The 21,202-nt window shown below is 41.3% G+C and overlaps 1 protein-coding gene across 2 annotated transcripts in view; it reads right to left on the reverse strand.

Moving 5' to 3' along the window:
• Window positions 1–21,202, reverse strand: part of LRRC20 (leucine rich repeat containing 20) — a 787,843-nt gene that overhangs the window by 706,161 nt on the left and 60,480 nt on the right. For both annotated transcript variants that reach the window (XM_056530493.1, XM_056530494.1), the window contains exon 2: window positions 2,857–2,966. In XM_056530493.1, the coding sequence (XP_056386468.1) occupies window positions 2,857–2,926 (70 nt within the window). In that variant the 5' untranslated portion in view covers window positions 2,927–2,966. The remainder of the gene's footprint in view (window positions 1–2,856; window positions 2,967–21,202) is intronic.

Genomic DNA, 21,202 nt, shown 5'->3' on the forward strand with positions numbered 1-21,202 from the left:
GGGTATCTCCGTAGTCAGGAAAAATTGCATTACAAATTTTGGGGGGCGTTTTTCCCTTTTACCTCTTGTCAAAATGAAAAGTATGGAGCAACACCAGCATGTTAGTGTAAAAAATTTTTTTTTTTTACACTAACATGCTGGTGTAGACCCCAACTTCACCTTTTCATAAGGGGTGAAAGGAGAAAAAGCCCCCCAAAATTTGTAGTGCAACTTCTACCGGGTACGGCGATACCCCAGATGTGACCCTAAACTGTTGCCTTGAAATACGACAGGGCTCCAAAGTGAGAGCTCCATGCGCATTTGAGGCCTGAATTAGGGATTTGCATAGGGGTGGAAATAGGGGTATTCTACGCCAATGATTCCCAAACAGGGTGCCTCCAGCTGTTGCAAAACTCCCAGTATGCCTGGAAAGTCAACGGCTGTCCGGCAATACTGGGAGTTGTTGTTTTGCAACAGCTGGAGGCTCCATTTTGAAAACAGTGGCGTACCAGACGTTTTTCATTTTTATTGGGGAGGAGAGGGGGGCTGTGTAGGGGTATGTGTATATGTAGTGGTTTTTACTTTTTATTTTATTTTATTTTATGTTAGTGTAGTGTAGTGTAGTGTTTTTAGGATACAGTCACACGGGCGGGGGATTACAGCGAGTTTCCCGCTGCGAATTTGAGCTGCCGCGCAAAATTTGCTGCATCGCAAACTTGAAGCCTGATACTCACTGTAAGCCCCCTGCCCATGTGAATGTACCCTGTACATTCACAGGGGGGGACCTCCAGCTGTTGCTAAACTACAACTCCCAGCATGCACAGTCTATCAGTGCATGCTGGCAGTTATAAATTTGCAACAGCTGGAGGCACACGGGTTGGGAAACACTGAGTTAGGAAACAGACAATGTTTCCCAACCAGTGTGCCTCCAGTTGTTGCAAAACCACAACTCCCAGCATTCTCAGGCATGCTGGAAGTAGTAGTTCGGCAACATCTTTAGAGCCAGATGTTGCCGAACTACAACTCCCAGCATGCTTGGAGTTGTAGTTTTGCAACATCTGGAGGACTACAGTTTGCAGACCACTAATACAGTGGTTCCCAATCTGTGCCCTTCCAGATGTTGCAAAACTACAACTCCCAGTATGCCAAAACTGTCCAGGCATGCTGGGAGTTGTAGTTCTGCAACATCTGAAGGGCCAGATGTTACAGAACTACAACTCCCAGCATGCCTGGACAGTAAGGGCATGCTGAGGATGTGTAGTTTTGCAACATCTGGAAGGGCATAGTGGTCCCAAAACTGCGGACCTCCAGATGTTGCAAAACTGCAACTCCCAGCATGCCCAGACGCCAAGGGCTGTCTGGGCATGCTGGGAGTTGTAGTATACAGGGTCCCAATACAGCAATGCATGTCGCTTTACGGCGACGTGCATTGCTGTAAAGGGCCCGACCGCGGCTGAAGAGGAACTCACCTGTCGCCGCTGTCTTCGTCGCCGGGATCCGGGTCTTCAGGGACGAGGTAAGTATCGGGGCCGGTCCCCAGCACTCCCCCGTCCCCCGCCGCATCCTCCGATCTTCCTCCCGTCCTCTCCGGACTTCCAGGGACCGGGCAGGGCGGGAGGAAGTAACCGCAACGCCCCCCCCCCTGCGATTGGTCGGTGAACTAACCGACGGATCGCAGGGTATAGGAGGAGGTGGCAGGTTTGCCACCTTGCTCCTATACTTTAGCATGGTCCTGGCTGTCTGTGACAGCCGGGATCATGCAAAATTACCGGGCGGTCGGGTCCCAGACACCCGATTAGCCAGGTATCACCGCAGATCGCAAGCGAAATTTCCCTTGCGATTTGCGGCGATCGCCAACATGGGGGGCCTACATGGCCCCCCTCGGCGTTTGCCCTGGATGCCTGCTGAAGCATTTCAGCAGTTATCCGGTTCCGATCTCTGCCCGGCGAGCGGCAGGGACCGGAAAACGCCATAACGTTGTGGAACGTCATTGGTCCTTAAAGCCCAGGGTGCCATGACGTTCCACAACGTCATTGGTCCTTATGAGGTTAAAGGGGTACTCCGCAGCTCAGCGTTTGGAGCAAACTGTTCTGAACGCTTGAGGCGGCGCCAGAAGCTTATGACATCATAGCCCTGCCTCCTTATGATGCCACGCCCCCTCAATGCAAGTCTCTGGGAGGGGGTGAGACAGCCATCACGCCCCCTCCCATAGACTTGCATTGAGGGGGCGGGTGTGACATCATGAGGGGGAGGGGCCATGACATCACAAGCTCCCGACACTGGCTCCAGGATTTAAACCACAAGACCCCTGAAGGTTTTATTTGCTTTTTGTATTGTTACAGAGACAAACAACTGAGCTGGATGGTCCAATGCATCACAGACACTACGTGTCCTAATGGGTCCCATTGATTTTGAATGTAGTTCGTTGGGTTTCTGTCTAGTGTCTGTTGTTTTGCAGCAGATGGCATGTAAAAAGATACATGGTTGGGATTGTAGAAATCTGAATGATCACAATGTACAGCATTCTTAACACAAAATTACATACAGGTACAGAAAGTTATGTCCCATTCCCATCATGTCCTGAGGCTGTAAGTGGGAAACTTGTCAGAATAGGATGCCGAGGTACGACCCAGCATGTATCCGGAGAGCCCATAAACTTGAATTGGCTGAATGTAATCTAATTGTTACTATGTTCGGTCCCTTTCCCGAATGAACTGTAAATGCTCTTATTCATGCTACTGAGTCTCACAGGGAAAGGGTTTTTTATGTGACGCTTTGGAAAGCAGTATAGGGATAAATTGCCTGCATTATTAAGTGCAAACATTCATATATTTATTTTATTTATTTATTAAATACAAGAATAAATACTGAACTTACCTAAATGGTGGCCTCCATTCTCCACCACCTCATTTACCCTTCTGGCTACTTTGGCTACAGCTTCTGCCATTCTTTTTGCATTCAATCTCAGTTGTTCTTCCAGCGCTTACCTGAAGTAAATAAATAACAGTTACATTTGGTAATGTATGATGAAATTTAAGTTTAACAGTGTACAAATCTAGGTATGGTCCTCTCATTGGTAGTTGGGGCCCTCGGTAAAGTTAAAAGATGCCTATGCACATAAGAAAAAACTCTTCCAAGACCCTGAATTTTGAGGGATTTGTGGGATTGTGTATTGACTCAACTCAGTTTTGTCCGATGGGTTAAACCTTTTTAGTTTTTGGCAAAGCTTGTGGTTGCTGTGGCTATGCCCTGGCTGTTTTTTCTCTGGCCAATTCTGTGTCGTCTTTCAGTCCACTCCTTGCAGCTTGCCTATTTAAGCATGCAGTCTGCTAATACACCTTGCCTGTGAAAGAAGTAATTTCTGTAGCAAGCATTACCTAAATTGTATCCTGTATTCTGGCATTCTGACTTTGGCTGTGTTTCCTGGTTAACCCTTTGCGTATTTATTTATTTATTTATTCATTCATCATCTCTCTTGTCCTGTATTAGTTTGTGTGTTTGTATACCTCTGCTACCCCTGACTGTTTCCCCTGACCCGTTACTGTGTTTCTGTAGTTTGTTATTTTGACTTGACATCTCAGCACTTTAGTTAGGTAGGGACCGTGTTCACAGGTTTTGGATCATCCCTTAGGGAGGATACACAATAGGCAGGAACAAAGGTTGCAGGTGAGTGCAGGACTTCCCATTTTTCATGTCCATACATGACTGATTGGCCAAGGGTATAAATTTGTATGGCGCTACCAGACTCTCCAAGAACAACAAAAAGAATCAAGCACATTTGATGTTAACAATATTTTGTTTTCAAGAAAGCCACTGCTAGATCTATTTGCCAAGCATGCATGTTTAGGCTAAGTTTCCACTTGTTTTTTTTCTGGCAGTTTTTTGAAAATTGCCACTGCAGTTTTTGAGCCAAAGTCAGAAGTGGATCCATAAGGGAAGAGAAATATAAGTCCTTCCTTTATATGTCCTATTCCTTTAGAATACACTTCTGGCTTTGGCTCAAAAACCAAAGTGGAAACTTAGCCTTATAGGGAAAATATACCCGCTAGCCAGACAACTATTTGACAGTTATTTACTGTGTGTTGGTCCCTAATCAGGCCCCAGTAAATATATTTATTTATTGTACAGATCCAGCAAGAATAACAACTTTTGCTATTTTCCTGCAGTTATTGAGTTATTACATTTACTTAAACAGAATGATGCCACCTGCTGTTCCAAGTGTATATAAAAGTGTAAATCAATGACCAACTGAACTGAATGCATGCTCAATCCTTAACCTCCCTGCTAGATACTAGGTCCCATTCTCAGCATAGTGGTCATCTGTTCACTAAGCAGCAGCCTATACTAATGGCTTTTATCCTGCACATCTGAAAATTTACTACAATATAAAGCACAGCTAAGACTGCTTCTGAGGACTGACTTACGCAAGCTAGAACGATTCCTTTTCATGACTACAGACTCCACGGTATGATTATCTAACTATATGCAGGGGAACTAACGGTGACCATATTTATGGCGAGAGGGAAAGGAGGTGCATTTAGGTGCATTTGTATTTAAACACACAACCCAAATGTAAAGGGGGGAATTTATCGTTTGCAATTTTTTTCTCTCTTTTTTTTACAGCATTTACATACAGTTTCATGCAAAACTTATCAAGAAGCAAGCATATTTTTGTATATGCTGTGCAAAAACTACTTTAAAAAAAGTAATAAAAAAAAACACTGCAAATGATAAATGTACCCCTTAGAGTCTGTATAAGAGCTAAAGATGACTACAAACCTCAATGCTACAAGTGAATTTACTCTAGACTACAGGGGTAATATTACTACAACCCCATTAGTACCATTGCACCCAAAGTACAGATTTTAGTTTACCTAATAAACATTTAATATGTTGTTTTTTTTTGCATTATTACTGTGGCTACAGTTGTAATATGGGTTATCATTACTGCAAACCATATAATTGTGGATTTTATTACTACTACAATGCCCTTCATTGCAGATATTTGTCATATTATATATATTTTATGCATCACCGATTTAGCATAACATCTTGGCCCGTTGGTTATTTTGTGAGTTGTATTAAGTGCTTTTATCCTTGATCTAGTAAAACCTCAAAGCTCATTTATTTTTGGTATCATTTTTATTATCTGGGCCTTGTGAGTGGATATAATTTTAAAGGGGTACTAAGGGGGTTACTTATCTTATCCCCTATCCAAAGGATAGGGGGTAAGATGCCTGATCGCGGGAGTCCTGCAGCTGGGGACGCCCGCGATCATGCACGCGGCACCCCATTTGTAATCAGTCCCCGATGCGTGTTCGCTCCGGGTCTGATTACGGTCGACCGCAGGGCCGGCGGCGTGTGATGTCACGCCTCCGCCCCCGTGTGACGTCACACTCCGCCCCTCAATGCAAGCCTACGGGAGGGGGCGTGATACCTATCACGCCCCCTCTCGAAAAAAAGATAATACATTTAAAGTGAAACATGATAACATGGAACTAAGGGAAGTTAACATACAAGGGTTGTTAATTCTTTTACTATGGTCCACAAAGTAAGTTTCCAAAGGACTGATAATTGTGGTAAAGCAGAAAGAGCAATTCACACCTTTCAGACTTCTCTGTGTGCTTTCTGTGCTACCTTGTACACAGTTGGCTTTGGTTTTAAAGGGGTACTCCCTTGGAAAACTTTTATTGTTAAATCAACTGGTGCCAGAAAGTTAAACAGAATTGTAAATTACTTCTTAGGGTCTGTATACTACAGAGGAAATGGTTTTCTTTTTGGAACACAGTGCTCTCTGCTGACATCTCTGTCCATTTTAGGAACTGTCCAGAGCAGCATATGTTTGCTATGAGGATTTTCTCCTACTCTGGACAGTTCTTAATATGGACAGAAATGTCAGCAGAGAGCACTGTGGTCATGATGTCAGCAAAGAGCTCTGTATTCCAAAAAGAAAACCATTTCCTCTGTAGCATTTTATAGTAATTTACAAATCTGTTTAACTTTCTGGCACCAGTTGATTTAAAAAAAGAAGTTTTCCACGGGAGTACCCCTTTAAGCTGATCAGTGTGCTCCAGTGATTGGTGTAAATCTCTAGGTTGCTTAGCTTTAATCACATTGGCTCATATGATTGGCTTATTACTGAAGTTCCTACACTCCTTTTGGACTATATGCTCACACTCCTGGACACAACTTAACCCTTTGAGATAGTTTATAGAAAATGCATTTTGTGACAGAGTTAGAACATTTAGTGCTTGCATGGTTACTTAACTTTTTTCTCTTGTTACTGCTATGTCTTGTGAAACCTTACTTTTGATACGGAGTAATCTAAAAAATAAAATTTTATTCTCTCCCTATATATCCAAGCATTCTGCTAGCATTTCCTGCTGCTCTATGACAATGTCTGCCTACCTTTAAAGGAAAACAGTCACATGTTTTCTTCCGCACTATCCACAGGTACTGATGGATAGTGCGGGAGATGCTGATTCCAATGAGCCCTACCTTGCCATGATCCGCCCGGCCGTTCGCCCGCAATTGTAGTTTTATTCTATTTGTATATCTTGCAGTAACTGGCACGGGCGGGGCTTCTGCAGCTTAACTGGCACTGACGTCAGCGCCGCTTATGAATATTCATCCCCCCTCCCTCCAGCTCTCCCTCTCTTCGCTGCTCCTAACTGGAGGGAGGGGGGATGAATATTCATAAGCGGCGCTGACGTCAGTGCCAGTTAAGAAGCCCCGCCCGTGCCAGTTACAGACAGATTTCCGCATAAAATAAAACTACGATTGCGGCTGGGCAGATCTGGGCAAGGTAGGCCTCATTGTAATCAGCGTCTCCCGCACTATCCATCAGTACCTGTGGATAGTGCGGGAGCACACAGGTTACAGTTGTCCATTAAGTCTTCTGAAATAATGACCCCTAAATCTCTTTCCCCAGATACTGAGGTTAGGACTGTATGACATATTCTATATTCTGCCCGAGGGTTTTTATGCCCAATGTACATTATCTTGCCCTTATCCACATTAAATTTTAGTTGCCAAAGTTCAAACCATTCATCTAATTTAACCAAATCTTTTTCCATTTGGTGTATCCCTCTAGGAACATCAATCCTGTCACAAATCTTTGTGTTATTAGCAAAAAGACAAATACCTTACCATCAAGACCTTCTGCAATATCACTAATAAAGGTATTAACCCCTTAAGGACCAGGCCAATTTTATTTTTGCATTTTCGTTTTTTCCTCCTCGCCTTCTAAAAATCGAAACTCTTTTATATTTCCATCCACAGACCCATATGAGGTCGTGCTTTTTGCATCACCAATTTTACTTTGTAATGATATCCCTTATTTTACTATAAAATGTACGGCACAACCAAAAAAATAAATTGAAAAAGATTAAGGAAGTGTGAGATGTACTCAATCTGGTGTGGTGACCGAGAACTTCAGTCTGGGTATAATCTCCTGTATACCCTGATTAAACAGAAAATTTGTAAAGGTAAATGGGGGTGACTGGTTCTCAAGGTCTTGAGTGTGATGGAAATGTGTTATATGATTTTGTCTGTGAATATGTAATGATGATAGTGGTGTTTATAAATAATTAAAGAGGGTGATGATAGGTGTTTGTATAAACTTGAGGGTATATATATATATAATGAATAATTAAAGAGGGTGATAGGTGTTCCTGTATAAACTGGAGAATCTGTATATAATGATCGGTGTATATGGGAGAGAGGGAAAAGTATGGGGGAGAAAAGTATCTTGATAGGTGTTTGTGAATGATTGGAGAGGGTGATGGTAAGTGTTACTGTATAAATTGGAGAATATGCATGTATATAATGAATATTTGTGATGATAGGTGTTTCTGTATAAACTGCAGGATGTGTGTGTATATTGATCGGTGTATATGGGAGAGAAAAGTATAGGGGAGAAGGAAATGATTAAAGGAGAAAGTGGAAAGGGGGATAGTGAAAGAGAGATAGAGGATGGTGCAAATAAAAGAAAAGGCTCTTACTTGGATAGATAAAAGCGTAATTTATTTGTAATTTAATAATAGAAAGCAGGGATAACGCTGGGCCCTAGCGCTTATACTTTCCAATGCATGTAAAACAGTTAAAATAATTCGTAAATGTAATTCATAACAAGGTCAGTAGATGAAAAGCACTAAATAGTTATACAATGTGCAATAGTAGGTAAATGAACCCGATGCTGCGACCGCAAGGTATAACAGCCAAGTCAATTGCTCACGGTACGGCGACCGTAGAGATGTATGAAATAGTCAAGTAGTCCACGGTGCTGCGACCGTATGCCAGAAAGAAGAAACAAGGTCAAAATGTAGCGGTACTGCTAGAAGGTTTTGTTTTCACGCTGAGAAAAAACTTTAAAAAATGACATGGTTTTACAGTAAAAATGACATGTTTTCTTTATTCTGTGGGTCAATAAGATTAAAATGATACCCATGTTATATGTCTTTTTATAATTTTTTATAATTGTACCGCTTTAAAAAAAAACTCAAACTATTTTAACAAAATTAGTATGTTTGAAATTTTGACCACCTATAACTTTCTAATTTTTCCGTATAAGCAGCGGTATGAGGGCTCAAGTGCCGTGATCTGTAGTTTTTATCGGTAACACTTTTGCTTATATTTTAGTTTTTATCAATTTTTTATAATTTTTTGGGGGGAATAAAATGGTACAAAAAAGCAGCGATTTTTTTTTATTACGTTTACGCCGTTCACCAAACGGGATAATTAACAATATTTTTTGATCAGTTCAGACTTTTATGCATGTGGCGATACCAAATATGTTTATTAATTAATTGTTATATGCTTTTTGGGGGTAAAATGGGAAAAACAGATGATTTACGTTTTTATTAGGGGAGGGGATTTTGTTTTACTTTTTTTTTTTTTTTTTTACTTTAACCCCTTAAGGACCAAGGATGTACCGGTATGTCCCGAGTCCTCTCCCTTACTATAACGCAGGGGCCACGGCGTGGCCCCGCATCATAGCGGGTCAGGCCCAGCCTCTAACAAAGGTCGGGACCCGTGGCTAATAGCGCGCAGCACTGATCGCGGTGCCATGCGCTATTAACCCTTTAGACGCGGCGTTCAACTCAGGGAGCTGTTCGGGATCGCCGCAGTGAAATCGCGGCATCACAAACTGCTGTAGGACAGCAGGAGGGCCCCTACCTTCCTCCTCGCTGTCCGATTGCCGAATGACTGCTCAGTGCCTGAGATCCAGGCAGAATCATTGATCAATGCTTTCCTATGAGAAATCATTGATCAATGTAAAAGATCAGTGTGTGCAGCTATAATATTGTAAAAAAAAAAGTGAAAAAAGGGAATAAAGATCATTTAACCCCTTCCCTAATAAAAGTTTGAATCACCCCCTTTTCCCATAAAAAAAAAAAAACTGTGTAAATAAAAAAAATTTAACATATGTGGTATCGCAGCGTGTGGAAATGTCCGAATTATAAAAAATATATTGTTAATTAAACCGCACGGTCAATGGCATACGTGTAAAAAAAATTCCAAAGTCCAAAATAGTGTATTTTTGGTCACCTTTTATATAGTGAATTTTTTTTTTATAAAAAGCGATCAAAAAGTCCGATCAATAAAAAAATGATACGGCTAAAAACTACAGACCACGTTGCTAAAAATTAGCCCAGAAGAGGTCAGAAGATGACAATTTTAAACGTATAAATTTCCCTGCATGATGTTATGATTTTTTCCAGAAGTATGACAAAATCAAAGCTATTTAAGAAGGGTATCATTTTAATCTAATGGACCTATTAAATAAAGATAAGGTGTCATTTTACCGAAAAATTTACTGTGTAGAAACGGAAGTCCCCAAAAGTTACAAAATGGTGTTTTTTCTTCAATTTTGTCGCACAATTTTTTTTTTTCTGTTTCGTCATAGATTTTTGGGTAAAATGACTGTGTCATTACAAAGTAGAATTGGTGGTGCAAAAAATAAGCCATAAAATGAATTTTTAGGTGCAAAATTTAAAGAGTTAGAAATTTTTTAAGGTAGGGAGGAAAAAATTAAAGTGCAAAAACGGAAAAAGCCCTGGTCCTTAAGGGGTTAATGGTCCCCATAGGTGACTATTTATAGAAATAATTTGATTGCTAATACTGTTCAGTGCTATGCATAGGGCATAGCACTGATCAGCATTATTGGCGATCTACTGCTCTGGTTTGCTCAATCTCAGACCAGAGCAGAAGACCCCAGGAGACGTCCAGAGCCAGGTGAGGGGACCTCCGGCCGCCATGCTGGATGATCGGATCCCTGCGGCAGCGCTGCGGGTGATCCGATCATCCATTTAAAGTACCCCACTGCCGCAGATGCCGTGATCTGTATTGATCATGGCATCTGAGGGGTTAATGGTGGACATCCGCGCGATCGCGAATGTCTGCTATTATCAGCGGGTCCCTGACTGCTGATAGCAGCCGGGATCTGCCGCACATGACCCGAACACCGATCCGGTGCTCGCAGTCATGGCAAAGGGTAAATGTACGTCAAGGTGCATTAAGTACCACGGCACCATGACATACATTTACGTCCATTGTCGTTAAGGGGTTAAATAAAATGGGTCACAGTACAGATCCCTGAGGTCCCCACCGGTAACAAGACCTTGCTCTGAATAAACTCCATTAACTACAACCTCTGTTGTCTGTCCCTAAGCCACTGCCTAATCCATTCAACAATATGGGAGTCCAAGCTCGATGACTGCAGTTTATTGATAAGTCTTTTATGTGGGACAGTATCAAAAGCCTTACTAAAATCTAGATAAGCAATGTCTACTGCACCTCCACCATCTATTAAAATCAATAAGATTAGTTTGACATTATCTCCCCCAGAAGTAAATCCATGTTTTTCATCTTGAAATCAATGGGATTTAGTATGGTTCCCACTAGTAAATAGTAAATCCTATTCTTTAGTATGGTTTTTATTAATTTCCTCACTATTGATGCCAGGCTTACTGGCTTATAGTTGGTTGTTTCCTCCCTACTACCTTTCTTATGCATGGGGACAACATTTGCTAATTTCCAATCTTTTGAAACACCCATTATCCCCTTCCTTATTAAAAAATTTAATCACCCCCTTTTTCCCAAATTCCATATAAAAAATATCTAACCATAATAAAAATAAACATATGTGGTATCGCCGCATGTGTAAATGTCCGAACTATAAAAATATATAATTAATTAAACTGCACGGTCAATTGCGTACAAGCAAAAAAATTCCAAAGTCCAAAATAGCGTATTTTTGGTCACTTTTTATATCATGAAAAATTTATAAAAATCGGTCAAAAAGTCAGATAAATACAAAAATGGTACAGCTAAAAATTTCAGATCACAGCGCAAAATATGAGCCCTCATACCGCCCCGTATGCAGAAAAATAAAAAAGTTATAGGAGTCAGAAGATGACAATTTTAAACGTATTAATATCCGTGCATGTAGTTATGATTTTTTCCAGAAGTTAGATAAAATCAAACCTAAATAAGTAGGGTATCATTTTAATCATATAGACCTACAAAATAAAGAGAAGGTGTCATTTTTACTGAAAAATGTACTGTGAAGAAACGCAAGCCCCCAAAATTTACAAAATTGCGTTTTTCTTCAATTTTGTCACACAATTATATGTTTTTTTTGGTTTCGCCGTAGACTTTTGGGTAAAAAGATTTATGTCATTACAAAGTAAAATTGGTGGTGCAAAAAATAAGCTATCATATGGATTATTAGGTGCAAAATTGAAAGGGTTATGATTTTTAAAAGGTAAGGAGGAAAAAACTAAAGTGCAAAAACGGAAAAAACGCTCAGTACTTAAAGGGGTACTCCAGTGGAAAACTTTTTTTTTTTTTTTAAATCAACTGGTGCCAGAAATGTAAAAAGATTTGTAAATTACTTCTATTAAAAATCTTAATCCTTCCAGTACTTATCAGCTGTTGAATACTACAGAGGAAATGGTTTTCTTTTTGGAACACAAAGCTCTCTGCTGACATCATGACCACAGTGCTCTCTGCTGACATATCTGTCCATTTTAAGAACTGTCCAGAGTAGGAGAAAATCCCCATAGCAAACATATGCTGCTCTGGACAGTTCCTAAAATGGACAGAGATGTCAGCAGAGAGCTCTGTGTTCCAAAAAGAAAACCATTTCCTCTGTAGTTTTCAGCAGCTAATAAGTACTGGAAGGATTAAGATGTTTTTAATAGAAGTAATTTACAATTCTGTTTAACTTTCTGGCACAAGTTGATTTAAATAAAAAGTTTTCAATGGAAGTACCCCTTTAAGGGGTTAATGAATCTTACAAAAATATGCCTAATTCATTCTTATCATTGAAGCCGAGAGGCCCCATTGTGTCTAACCTTATTACACATTGAGCTTCAGATTGCATTAACATGCAGTGCCTGTCTCCGCCTCTGTGCGACACTTCCACCGTTTCTGTGCCAGCAAATTTCAAAACGGAGGGACCTCCTGAATGAACATGTCTGATTGCTCAATACGTCTAGTAGCTCCACTCCCAGTACATTTGGAGCGAAAATGCTCAATTATTCTATCTAGAGATGAGCAAACTTTTCAAAAATTCGATTCGGCCGATTTGTCGAATTTTCCGAAAACATTTTTTTCACGGCAAATCTATATTAAAAAAGGCTATTTCTGGTCTACAGACAGCCTCAATAGGGTATAGAACACTTTTCTGTGTTCTAAAACGCATATGGAGTGTGCTGGGTTAGTGAAATAATACTGTTATTCAGAATAACATGCAGATTACTGGCATCGCTTTTAGAATCACTGCCGCACAGCAGCACAATGACAGAGCCTGGTGGTGGCATCAGTGTCAGGAGACCATATAGTGACTGAATGACATAGCGTGGAGGTGTTGGCAGCATGAGGAGACCATATAGTGGCTGAATGACACAGCACGGAGGTGGCGGCAGCATGAGTAGGCACTAGGCCTTTGCAATAACTAAGATTAAAAGATGATTTTAGAAATTTTAACCGAAGATTTTGGATAGTGGGTGCTACCAATGATAACATTTTAATTCCCAGACCCAGGCCCAGCAGCGGCATCAGTAACCCATATATTGCCTGAATGACACAGCCTGGAGTTAGCTGATGCACGAGTACACACCAGGGCTTCACAATCCCTAAAATAAAACATAACAATTTTTTAAATTTTTGAACAAGATTTTGGATAGCGGGTGCTACCTATGATAAAATTTGAATTTCCCAGACCCAGGCCCAGCAGCGGCATCAGTAAACCATATATTGCCTGAATGACACAGCATGGAGTTGGCTGAAGCATGAGGAGACCATTGGATTGTCAGATTTTTTTATTTGAAATTTAAATCAAAGTTTGAGTGTCCCGGACCCCAGCGTGTGGGTACAAAGGACCAAATCTAACAAGCCCCCACAGGGCTCATCCATTGCCCTGACCGGCCATTGTTTCCAAGACTTTTCGCCAAGGCAAACCATGTGAAGAACAGCGTGACACCGTCGTGCCCTGCACACATGGTATGCTTAAAGGGGTACTCCGGTGAAAACCTTTTTTCTTTTAAATCAACTGGTGGCAGAAAGTTAACCCGATAACGACCATGGACGTCTATACTCGTCCAATGGCCGTTACCGGGGTATGACGCGGGCTCCCGACTCGAGCCCGCGTCATACCGGCCAGCCCCCAGCTGATTCTTGTAGCTGGGGGCCGGCGTTAATAGCCGACATGCGGCGATCGCCGCGGCCGGCTATTAACCCTTTAGATCGCTGGTGTCAAAGTTGACAGCGGCATCTAAAGGTTCCTGTATACAGTCCCTGGTGGTCCAGTGGGGTGTATCGCCCCCCGCAGCGCGATCGCGGGGGAGCGATCCACTACTGAGGTAGCCTGAGGGTTTACCTCTCCTGCTGCGGCGGTTCCGGCTCTCTGAATGATAAAGCCTGGCAGGGCCAGGCTTTATCAATCGAGCGCAGAGCACGCAGATCATTGTGGTTTTATGAAACCACAATGATCTGTATGAGGAATCTAATGATTCCTCCTAAAAGTCCCCTAAGGGGACTAAAAGTGGAAAAAAAAAAGTTTAAAAACACACACATTAACCCCTTCCTTATTAAAAGTTTAAATCACCCCCCTTTTCCCAAATTCCATATTAAAAATATGTAACCATAATAAAAATAAACATATGTGGTATTGCCGCGTGCGTAAATGTCTGAACTATAAAAATATTTCATTAATTAAACTGCACGGTCAATGGCGTACACGCAAAAAAATTCCAAAGTCCAAAATAGCGTATTTTTGGTTACTTCTCATACCATAAAAAAAGGAATAAACAGTGATCAAGAAGTCCAATCAAAATAAAAATGGTACCGATTAAAACTTCAGATCACGGTGCAAAAAAATTGCCCTCAAACCACCCTGTACATGGAAAAATAAAAAAGTTATAGGGGTCAGAAAAGGACAATTTTAAATGTATAAATTTTCCTGCATGTAGTTATGATTTTTTCCAGAAGTACGACGAAATCAAACCTATATAAGTAGGGTATCATTTTAATCGTATGGACCTACAGAATAAAGAAGGTACAAACAAGTCGAACCAGCTCTACCCCAGGCTTCAGCGCACGGACAGGACCAGGACTGGGTCCAGATATATGCAAAGGAAGAAGAATGTCCAGCGCACACACGTGTAAAACTGAGCTGCTTTATTGCATAGTTGCCGTAGGAAACATCGGACACTCAGGTAACGTGACGCGTTTCGGCCAGCAAGGCCTTAGTCATACACATGTTACAAGCACTTAGATCGTTTATATATGCAGGGTGGTAGTGTCCCGGGCGGGGCTAAGCCCCGAATCATGTGACATCCCACCTGCACATATAATTACAAACAATGTTAAAACGTACGTATCATATCTTTATTTCATCACACTTATAACAAAATTCATTATATAAAAATTGAAACATTGTTAAAATAAATCTTATGCACCAGTTGTATATGTTTGGTTCAAAACCTAGAGAACCAGACTCCATCCTTTTAAGAATATATCAGACGGTGATACACAACTAGCACTAGGACCTGGAGAATTACAATGCTGAACTGGGAGAACGGTTATTTACCAGAGCAAGAAATGCAGTTTGTCAAATCTCATGACAAAAACAGATACAAAAAAAGTTATTATAATCATTATTGTGCACTTATGTAAATATGAAAAAGGATATTGAACAGGTGACTGGAAAACGTGAAGCAACTAAGACATACATAGTAATATTCGGATTATCATAGTGCCACGGTCATAACAACCAACTCATTTAATAGTGCAAGATCGTATCCAGTCTCCTGTTCAGACCTAGTGGTATCCTACTCTCAAGGGTGAGAATCCAGTATATTTCACGATCCAACACCTTCTGTCTCAGGTTTCCACCTCTCAGTGGTTTGTCCACCCTCTCAATACCTTGTACCACCAGACTGGAGGCATTTCCACCATGTACCTCAGCACAATGCTTACTGACCATTGATACGTGTCGTGCCTGAAAATGTGCAATATCTGATAGATGTTTTCGTACTCTAATTTTTAGTGGGTTGATAGTGCAACCCACATATTGCACATTGCAGGCACGGCACGTAAATAGATATACAACTCCAGCTGTGTTGCAATTGATGTATTGTCTGATGTTAAATATTTTATTGTTGCTTGTAGATGTAAATGACACTGAATTGTTCATGTAATTACAGCAAATACACTTTCTAGATCCACAATTGTATGTACCTTGGCAATTAAGCCAAGTAGAAGCTTTTTTCGGAGAGGTAGAGAAGAGGCTGGGGGATAAAGTCTGGCCCAAAGTTGGGGCTCTCCTGGATACACACCTAATGCCCCCCTTCAATGCCGTCCGAAACTCAGAATCTGTGTGTATAATCGGCATATTCTTTTTAATGATGTTGCTGATTATTTTGAACTCAGTACTGAATTGAGTAGAAAAGACCACAGGTGAACTAAGGCTATGAATTTTCTTGCTATGGGTATTTTCTTTTATTAGATCACAATGACCCTTTCTAATAGCAATATTGTGCGCCTTTTTAATAGTCCATTCAGGGTAGCCGCGTTGCTTGAGTCTGTTGCTAATAGCAACCACTTCGCTCGAAAAATCCTCATCGAGCGAGCAATTGCGGCGTGCCCTGATCATTTCTCCTGTGGGTAAGTTCTCTATTACGTGTGAGGGGTGACAGGAACCGGCAGAATGGAATTTACTGCAGTAGATTTTCTAAATGTGCATGTAATGATATTGCCGGTATCACTGTCACCCCGCAAAGTAAGATCCAAGAAATTAACCACATTATTCCCCAGGCCGATTGTAAAATAGAGGTTGAGCTCATTGGAGTTCATGAACTCTTCAAACCCCTGTATGGCCACCACATCGGACCCCCAAATAAACAGGAGGTCATCAATGTAGCGGCCATACCACAACAAACCAGGGGAGAAGGGGTTAGTGGGGGCGAAGAGAATCCCCCTCTCCCACCAACACATGTAAATGTTAGCGAGAGAGGGGGAGAACTTCGCCCCCATAGACGCTCCTGTCACCTGCAAGAAAAACTTAGAATCAAACATAAAGAAATTATGACCAAGAAGATATTCAACGGCCAAAATTATGAATTCACGTAAGTTAACTGGATATTGTGAATAAGTGTTTAGAAACCATGTGAGTGCACTGATGGCTGATCTATGTGGAATGACCGAGTACAGGGAGGTCACATCAGCTGTGATCCATCTGCACTCAGGTCGCCACTGTATAGAATTCATCATGCTTAAGAGATGTTTAGTATCCTTGATATGGCCAGGTATCATGGGTATAAGGGGCTGTAACAGAGAATCAACCCATTCACATAATCTTTCGTTCAATGACGAGATGCCTGCCACAATGGGCCTAAGCGGGGGAGGAAAAGTATCCTTGTGCACCTTGGGGAGGGAGTGGAATATAGGTATGACCGGATCCTGAATAATAATATAATCTGCAATCTTTTCAGTCATACATCCACTCTCGACCCCAAGGCGCACCAGAGACATAAGGTGCTTTTTGAACTGGGCTGTGGGATTACTGGACAGGGGTCTGTATGTATCAATATCTTCCAACATTTGCATGTTCAATTTATGATACAGACCGCTGTCCAAAATCACCACAGCCCCCCTAGGATACCGCTAGGTCTGAACAGGAGACTGGATACGATCTTGCACTATTAAATGAGTTGGTTGTTATGACCGTGGCACTATGATAATCCGAATATTACTATGTATGTCTTAGTTGCTTCACGTTTTCCAGTCACCTGTTCAATATCCTTTTTCATATTTACATAAGTGCACAATAATGATTATAATAACTTTTTTTGTATCTGTTTTTGTCATGAGATTTGACAAACTGCATTTCTTGCTCTGGTAAATAACCGTTCTCCCAGTTCAGCATTGTAATTCTCCAGGTCCTAGTGCTAGTTGTGTATCACCGTCTGATATATTCTTAAAAGGATGGAGTCTGGTTCTCTAGGTTTTGAACCAAACATATACAACTGGTGCATAAGATTTATTTTAACAATGTTTCAATTTTTATATAATGAATTTTGTTATAAGTGTGATGAAATAAAGATATGATACGTACGTTTTAACATTGTTTGTAATTATATGTGCAGGTGGGATGTCACATGATTCGGGGCTTAGCCCCGCCCGGGACACTACCACCCTGCATATATAAACGATCTAAGTGCTTGTAACATGTGTATGACTAAGGCCTTGCTGGCCGAAACGTGTCACGTTACATGAGTGTCCGATGTTTCCTATGGCAACTATGCAATAAAGCAGCTCAGTTTTACACGTGTGTGCGCTGGACATTCTTCTTCCTTTACAGAATAAAGAGAATGGGTAATTATTACCGAAAAATGTACTGCCTAGAAACAGAAGCCCCCAAAATTTACAAAATGGTGTTTTTTCTTCAATTTTGTCGCACAATGAATTTTTTTTTCCGTTTCACCATAAATGTTTGTGTAAAATGACTAATGTCATTCCAAAGTAGAATTGGTGGCGCAAAAAATAAGCCCTCATATGGATTTTTAGGTGCAAAATTGAAAGGGTTATGATTTTTAAAAGGTAAGGAGGAAAAAACGAAAGTGTAAAAACAGAAAAATGCTTGGTCCTTAATGGTTAAACATATTTGTAAATTACTTCTACTAAAAAATCTTAATCCTTCCTGTACTTATTAGCTGCTGAATACTACAGAGGAAAGTCTTTTATTTTTGGAATGCTCTCTGATGACATCACGAACACAGTTCTCTCTGCTGACATTATTATAATAATAATAACGCTTTATTTATTGTTGTCCTTAGTGGGATTTGAATCCAAGTCCCCAGCACTGCAAGGCAGCAGTGCTAACCACTGAGCCACCATGCTGCCCTTAGCATACATCTGCTATGGATGGTTGCTAAAATAGACAGAGATGTCAGCAGAGAGCACTGTGTTCGTGATGTCATCAGTGTTCCAAAAAGAAAGAAATTTCCTCTGTAGCATTCAGCAGCTAATAAGTACTGGAAGGATTAAGATGTTTTAATAGAAGTAATTTACAAATATGTTTAACTTTCTGCCACCAGTTGATTTAAAAGAAAAAAGGTTTTCACCGGAGTACCCCTTTAACCCCTTAACGACGCAGGAAGTAAATGTACGTCCTGGTGATGTGGTACTTAACGCACCAGGATGTACATTTACGTCCTGAGCATAACCGCGGGCATTGGAGCGATGCTGGCATCATGCGCGGCAGGTCCCGGCTGTGGATCGCAGCCAGGGACCCGTCAGTAATGGCGGACACCCGCGATCCCGCGGATGTCCGCCATTAACCCGTCAGATGCCGTGATCAATGCAGATCATGGCATCTGCAGCATCGCGATCACTTAACAGGATGATCGGATCGCCCGCAGCGCTGCCGTGGTGATCCGATCATCCTGCACGGCAGACGGAGGTCCCCTCACCTGCCTCCGCTGTCTTCCGGGAGTCTTCTGCTCTGATCTGCCTTCCCGCAGACCAGAGAAGAAGATGACCGATAACCCTGATCAGTGCTGTGTTCTATAAATAGCACTGAACAGGATTAGCATTGAATGGTTGCTATAAATAGTCCCCTATGGGGACTATAAGAGTGTAAAAATAAAAGTAAAAAAAAAAAAAAAAGTAAAAAAAATTTGAACCCCCTCCCCCAATAAAAACGTAAATTGTCCCATTTTCCCTATTTTACCCCCAAAAAGTGTAAAAAAAATATTTTATATACATATTTGGTATCGCCGCGTGCATAAATATCTGTACTATTAAAACAAAATGTAAATGATCCCGTACGGTGAACTTCGTGAACGTAAAAAAAAAAAAAGCCGAAAATAGCTGCTTTTTTTATAACATTGTATTCCAAAAAAAATGTATAAAAAATTTAATTAAAGTTTTATATAACAAAATATGGTATTAATAAAAAGTACAGATCACAGCGCAAAAAATGAGCCCTCATACCACCGCTTATACGGAAAAATGAAAAAGTTATAGGTCTTCAAAATAGGGGGATTTTAAATGTACTAATTTGGTTAAAAAGTTTGCAATTTTTTTTTAAGCGCAAGAGTAATAGAAAAGTGTATAATCATGGGTATCATTTTAATCATATTGACCCAGAGAATAAAAAACACATATCATTTTTACCATAAATTGTACGGCGTGAAAACAAAACCTTCCAAAATTAGCAAAATTGCGGTTTTCTTTTTCATTTCCCCACACAAATAGTATTTTTTTGGTTGCGCCATACATTTTATGGTAAAGTGAGTGATGGCATTACAACAGACAACTGGTCGCGCAAAAAACAAGCCCTCATACTAGTCTGTGGATGAAAATATAAAAGAGTTATGATTTTTTGAAGGTAAGGAGGAAAAAACGAAAGCGTAAAAATAAAATTGTCTGAGTCCTTAAGGTCCAAATGGGCTGAGTCCTTAAGGGGTTAAGGGCCACTAAGACTTGTCCGGGCAGTGGAGTCTTAGGACACAGTGGAGGAGGTGGAGGCAGAGTCATACACTGTCACACAACCCCTAAAATTAAAAGGTGAACTTTGAAATCTCTATTGAAGATGCATGTTAGGTAGTGCTACCATCCAAAAATGTAAGGCCCATGCCTAGAAGCATCAGTAAGCCAAATAATTCCTGAAAGACACAGGCGCAGGCATCAGCAATACACTCGAGGGTTTCATAACCCCTTTACATTGCAATATCAATGTGTAAATTTGCATTAAGCATGTATTTAGCTACTGCTAAACATTCAAAAATTAAAGACCCAAGGCCCAAAGCATCAGTGAGGCAAGTAGTTCCTGAAATGGACAAAGGATGAGTCAGGAGCAGGCATTCGCAGTAGCCAAGAGGGTTTCATAACCCTAATTGATAACCCAAGAGGGTTTCATAACCATAATTGTGAAGTGTTGGTGTAGCAGCATGGTCAATCTACTCTGAGGCATCTGGCATTGGTGGCTTGAAATCCTGGCTGATCCATCTCTGATTGATCTTCACAAAGATAAGTCTCTCCACATTTTTCGTGGACAGACGTGTTCGCCTTGGAGTTGACAATTGCACCGGCTGCACTAAACACCCGTTCTGATGGCACACTACTGGCCGGGCAGGACAGCTTTTCCAGGGCAAACTCTGCTAGTTGCGGCCATAAATCAAGTTTGGCTGCCCAGAAGTCGAGCGGATCTTCAATGTTTGTTGGCCTAGCCATGTCAAGGTATGCCACCACCTGCTGGCTCAGGTCCTGCTCCATGTCTACCTGCTGCTGATTAGTTGCTTCACTATGCGGGTGAAGAAAGCTACTTATCAGCGACTGTAGACTCAGGCTGCTGCTGATTGAGCTGGTACTACTCCTGCCACCCCTCCCAAACAGCAATGGCAGTGGAAGGTGAGAGCAGAGGGCCCCCCCAAGTCAGACCTGCGAGTGGATGGACCATGTCGCCGATAGGCATGTGCCTACTGACTAAGTAGGGTCTCTCTGTAGTAGGTCAGTTTGTCCTCCTGGGTGTAAAAAAGGCCCCCATTCTGGGACAGTAGCGAAGGTCCAATAAGATGGAGATCCAGAAGTCATCCCGCTGACAAATTTTGACAATTCGGGGGTCACTATGCAAGCAACTGAGCATGCATCGTGTCATTTGCGCCAGTGACTCGGAGAGACTACCTGCCTCCATCTCCACTGGGGTGAAGAC

The sequence above is a fragment of the Hyla sarda genome, chromosome 7 (assembly GCF_029499605.1).
Source record: "Hyla sarda isolate aHylSar1 chromosome 7, aHylSar1.hap1, whole genome shotgun sequence".
Taxonomy (NCBI): Eukaryota; Metazoa; Chordata; class Amphibia; order Anura; family Hylidae; genus Hyla; species Hyla sarda.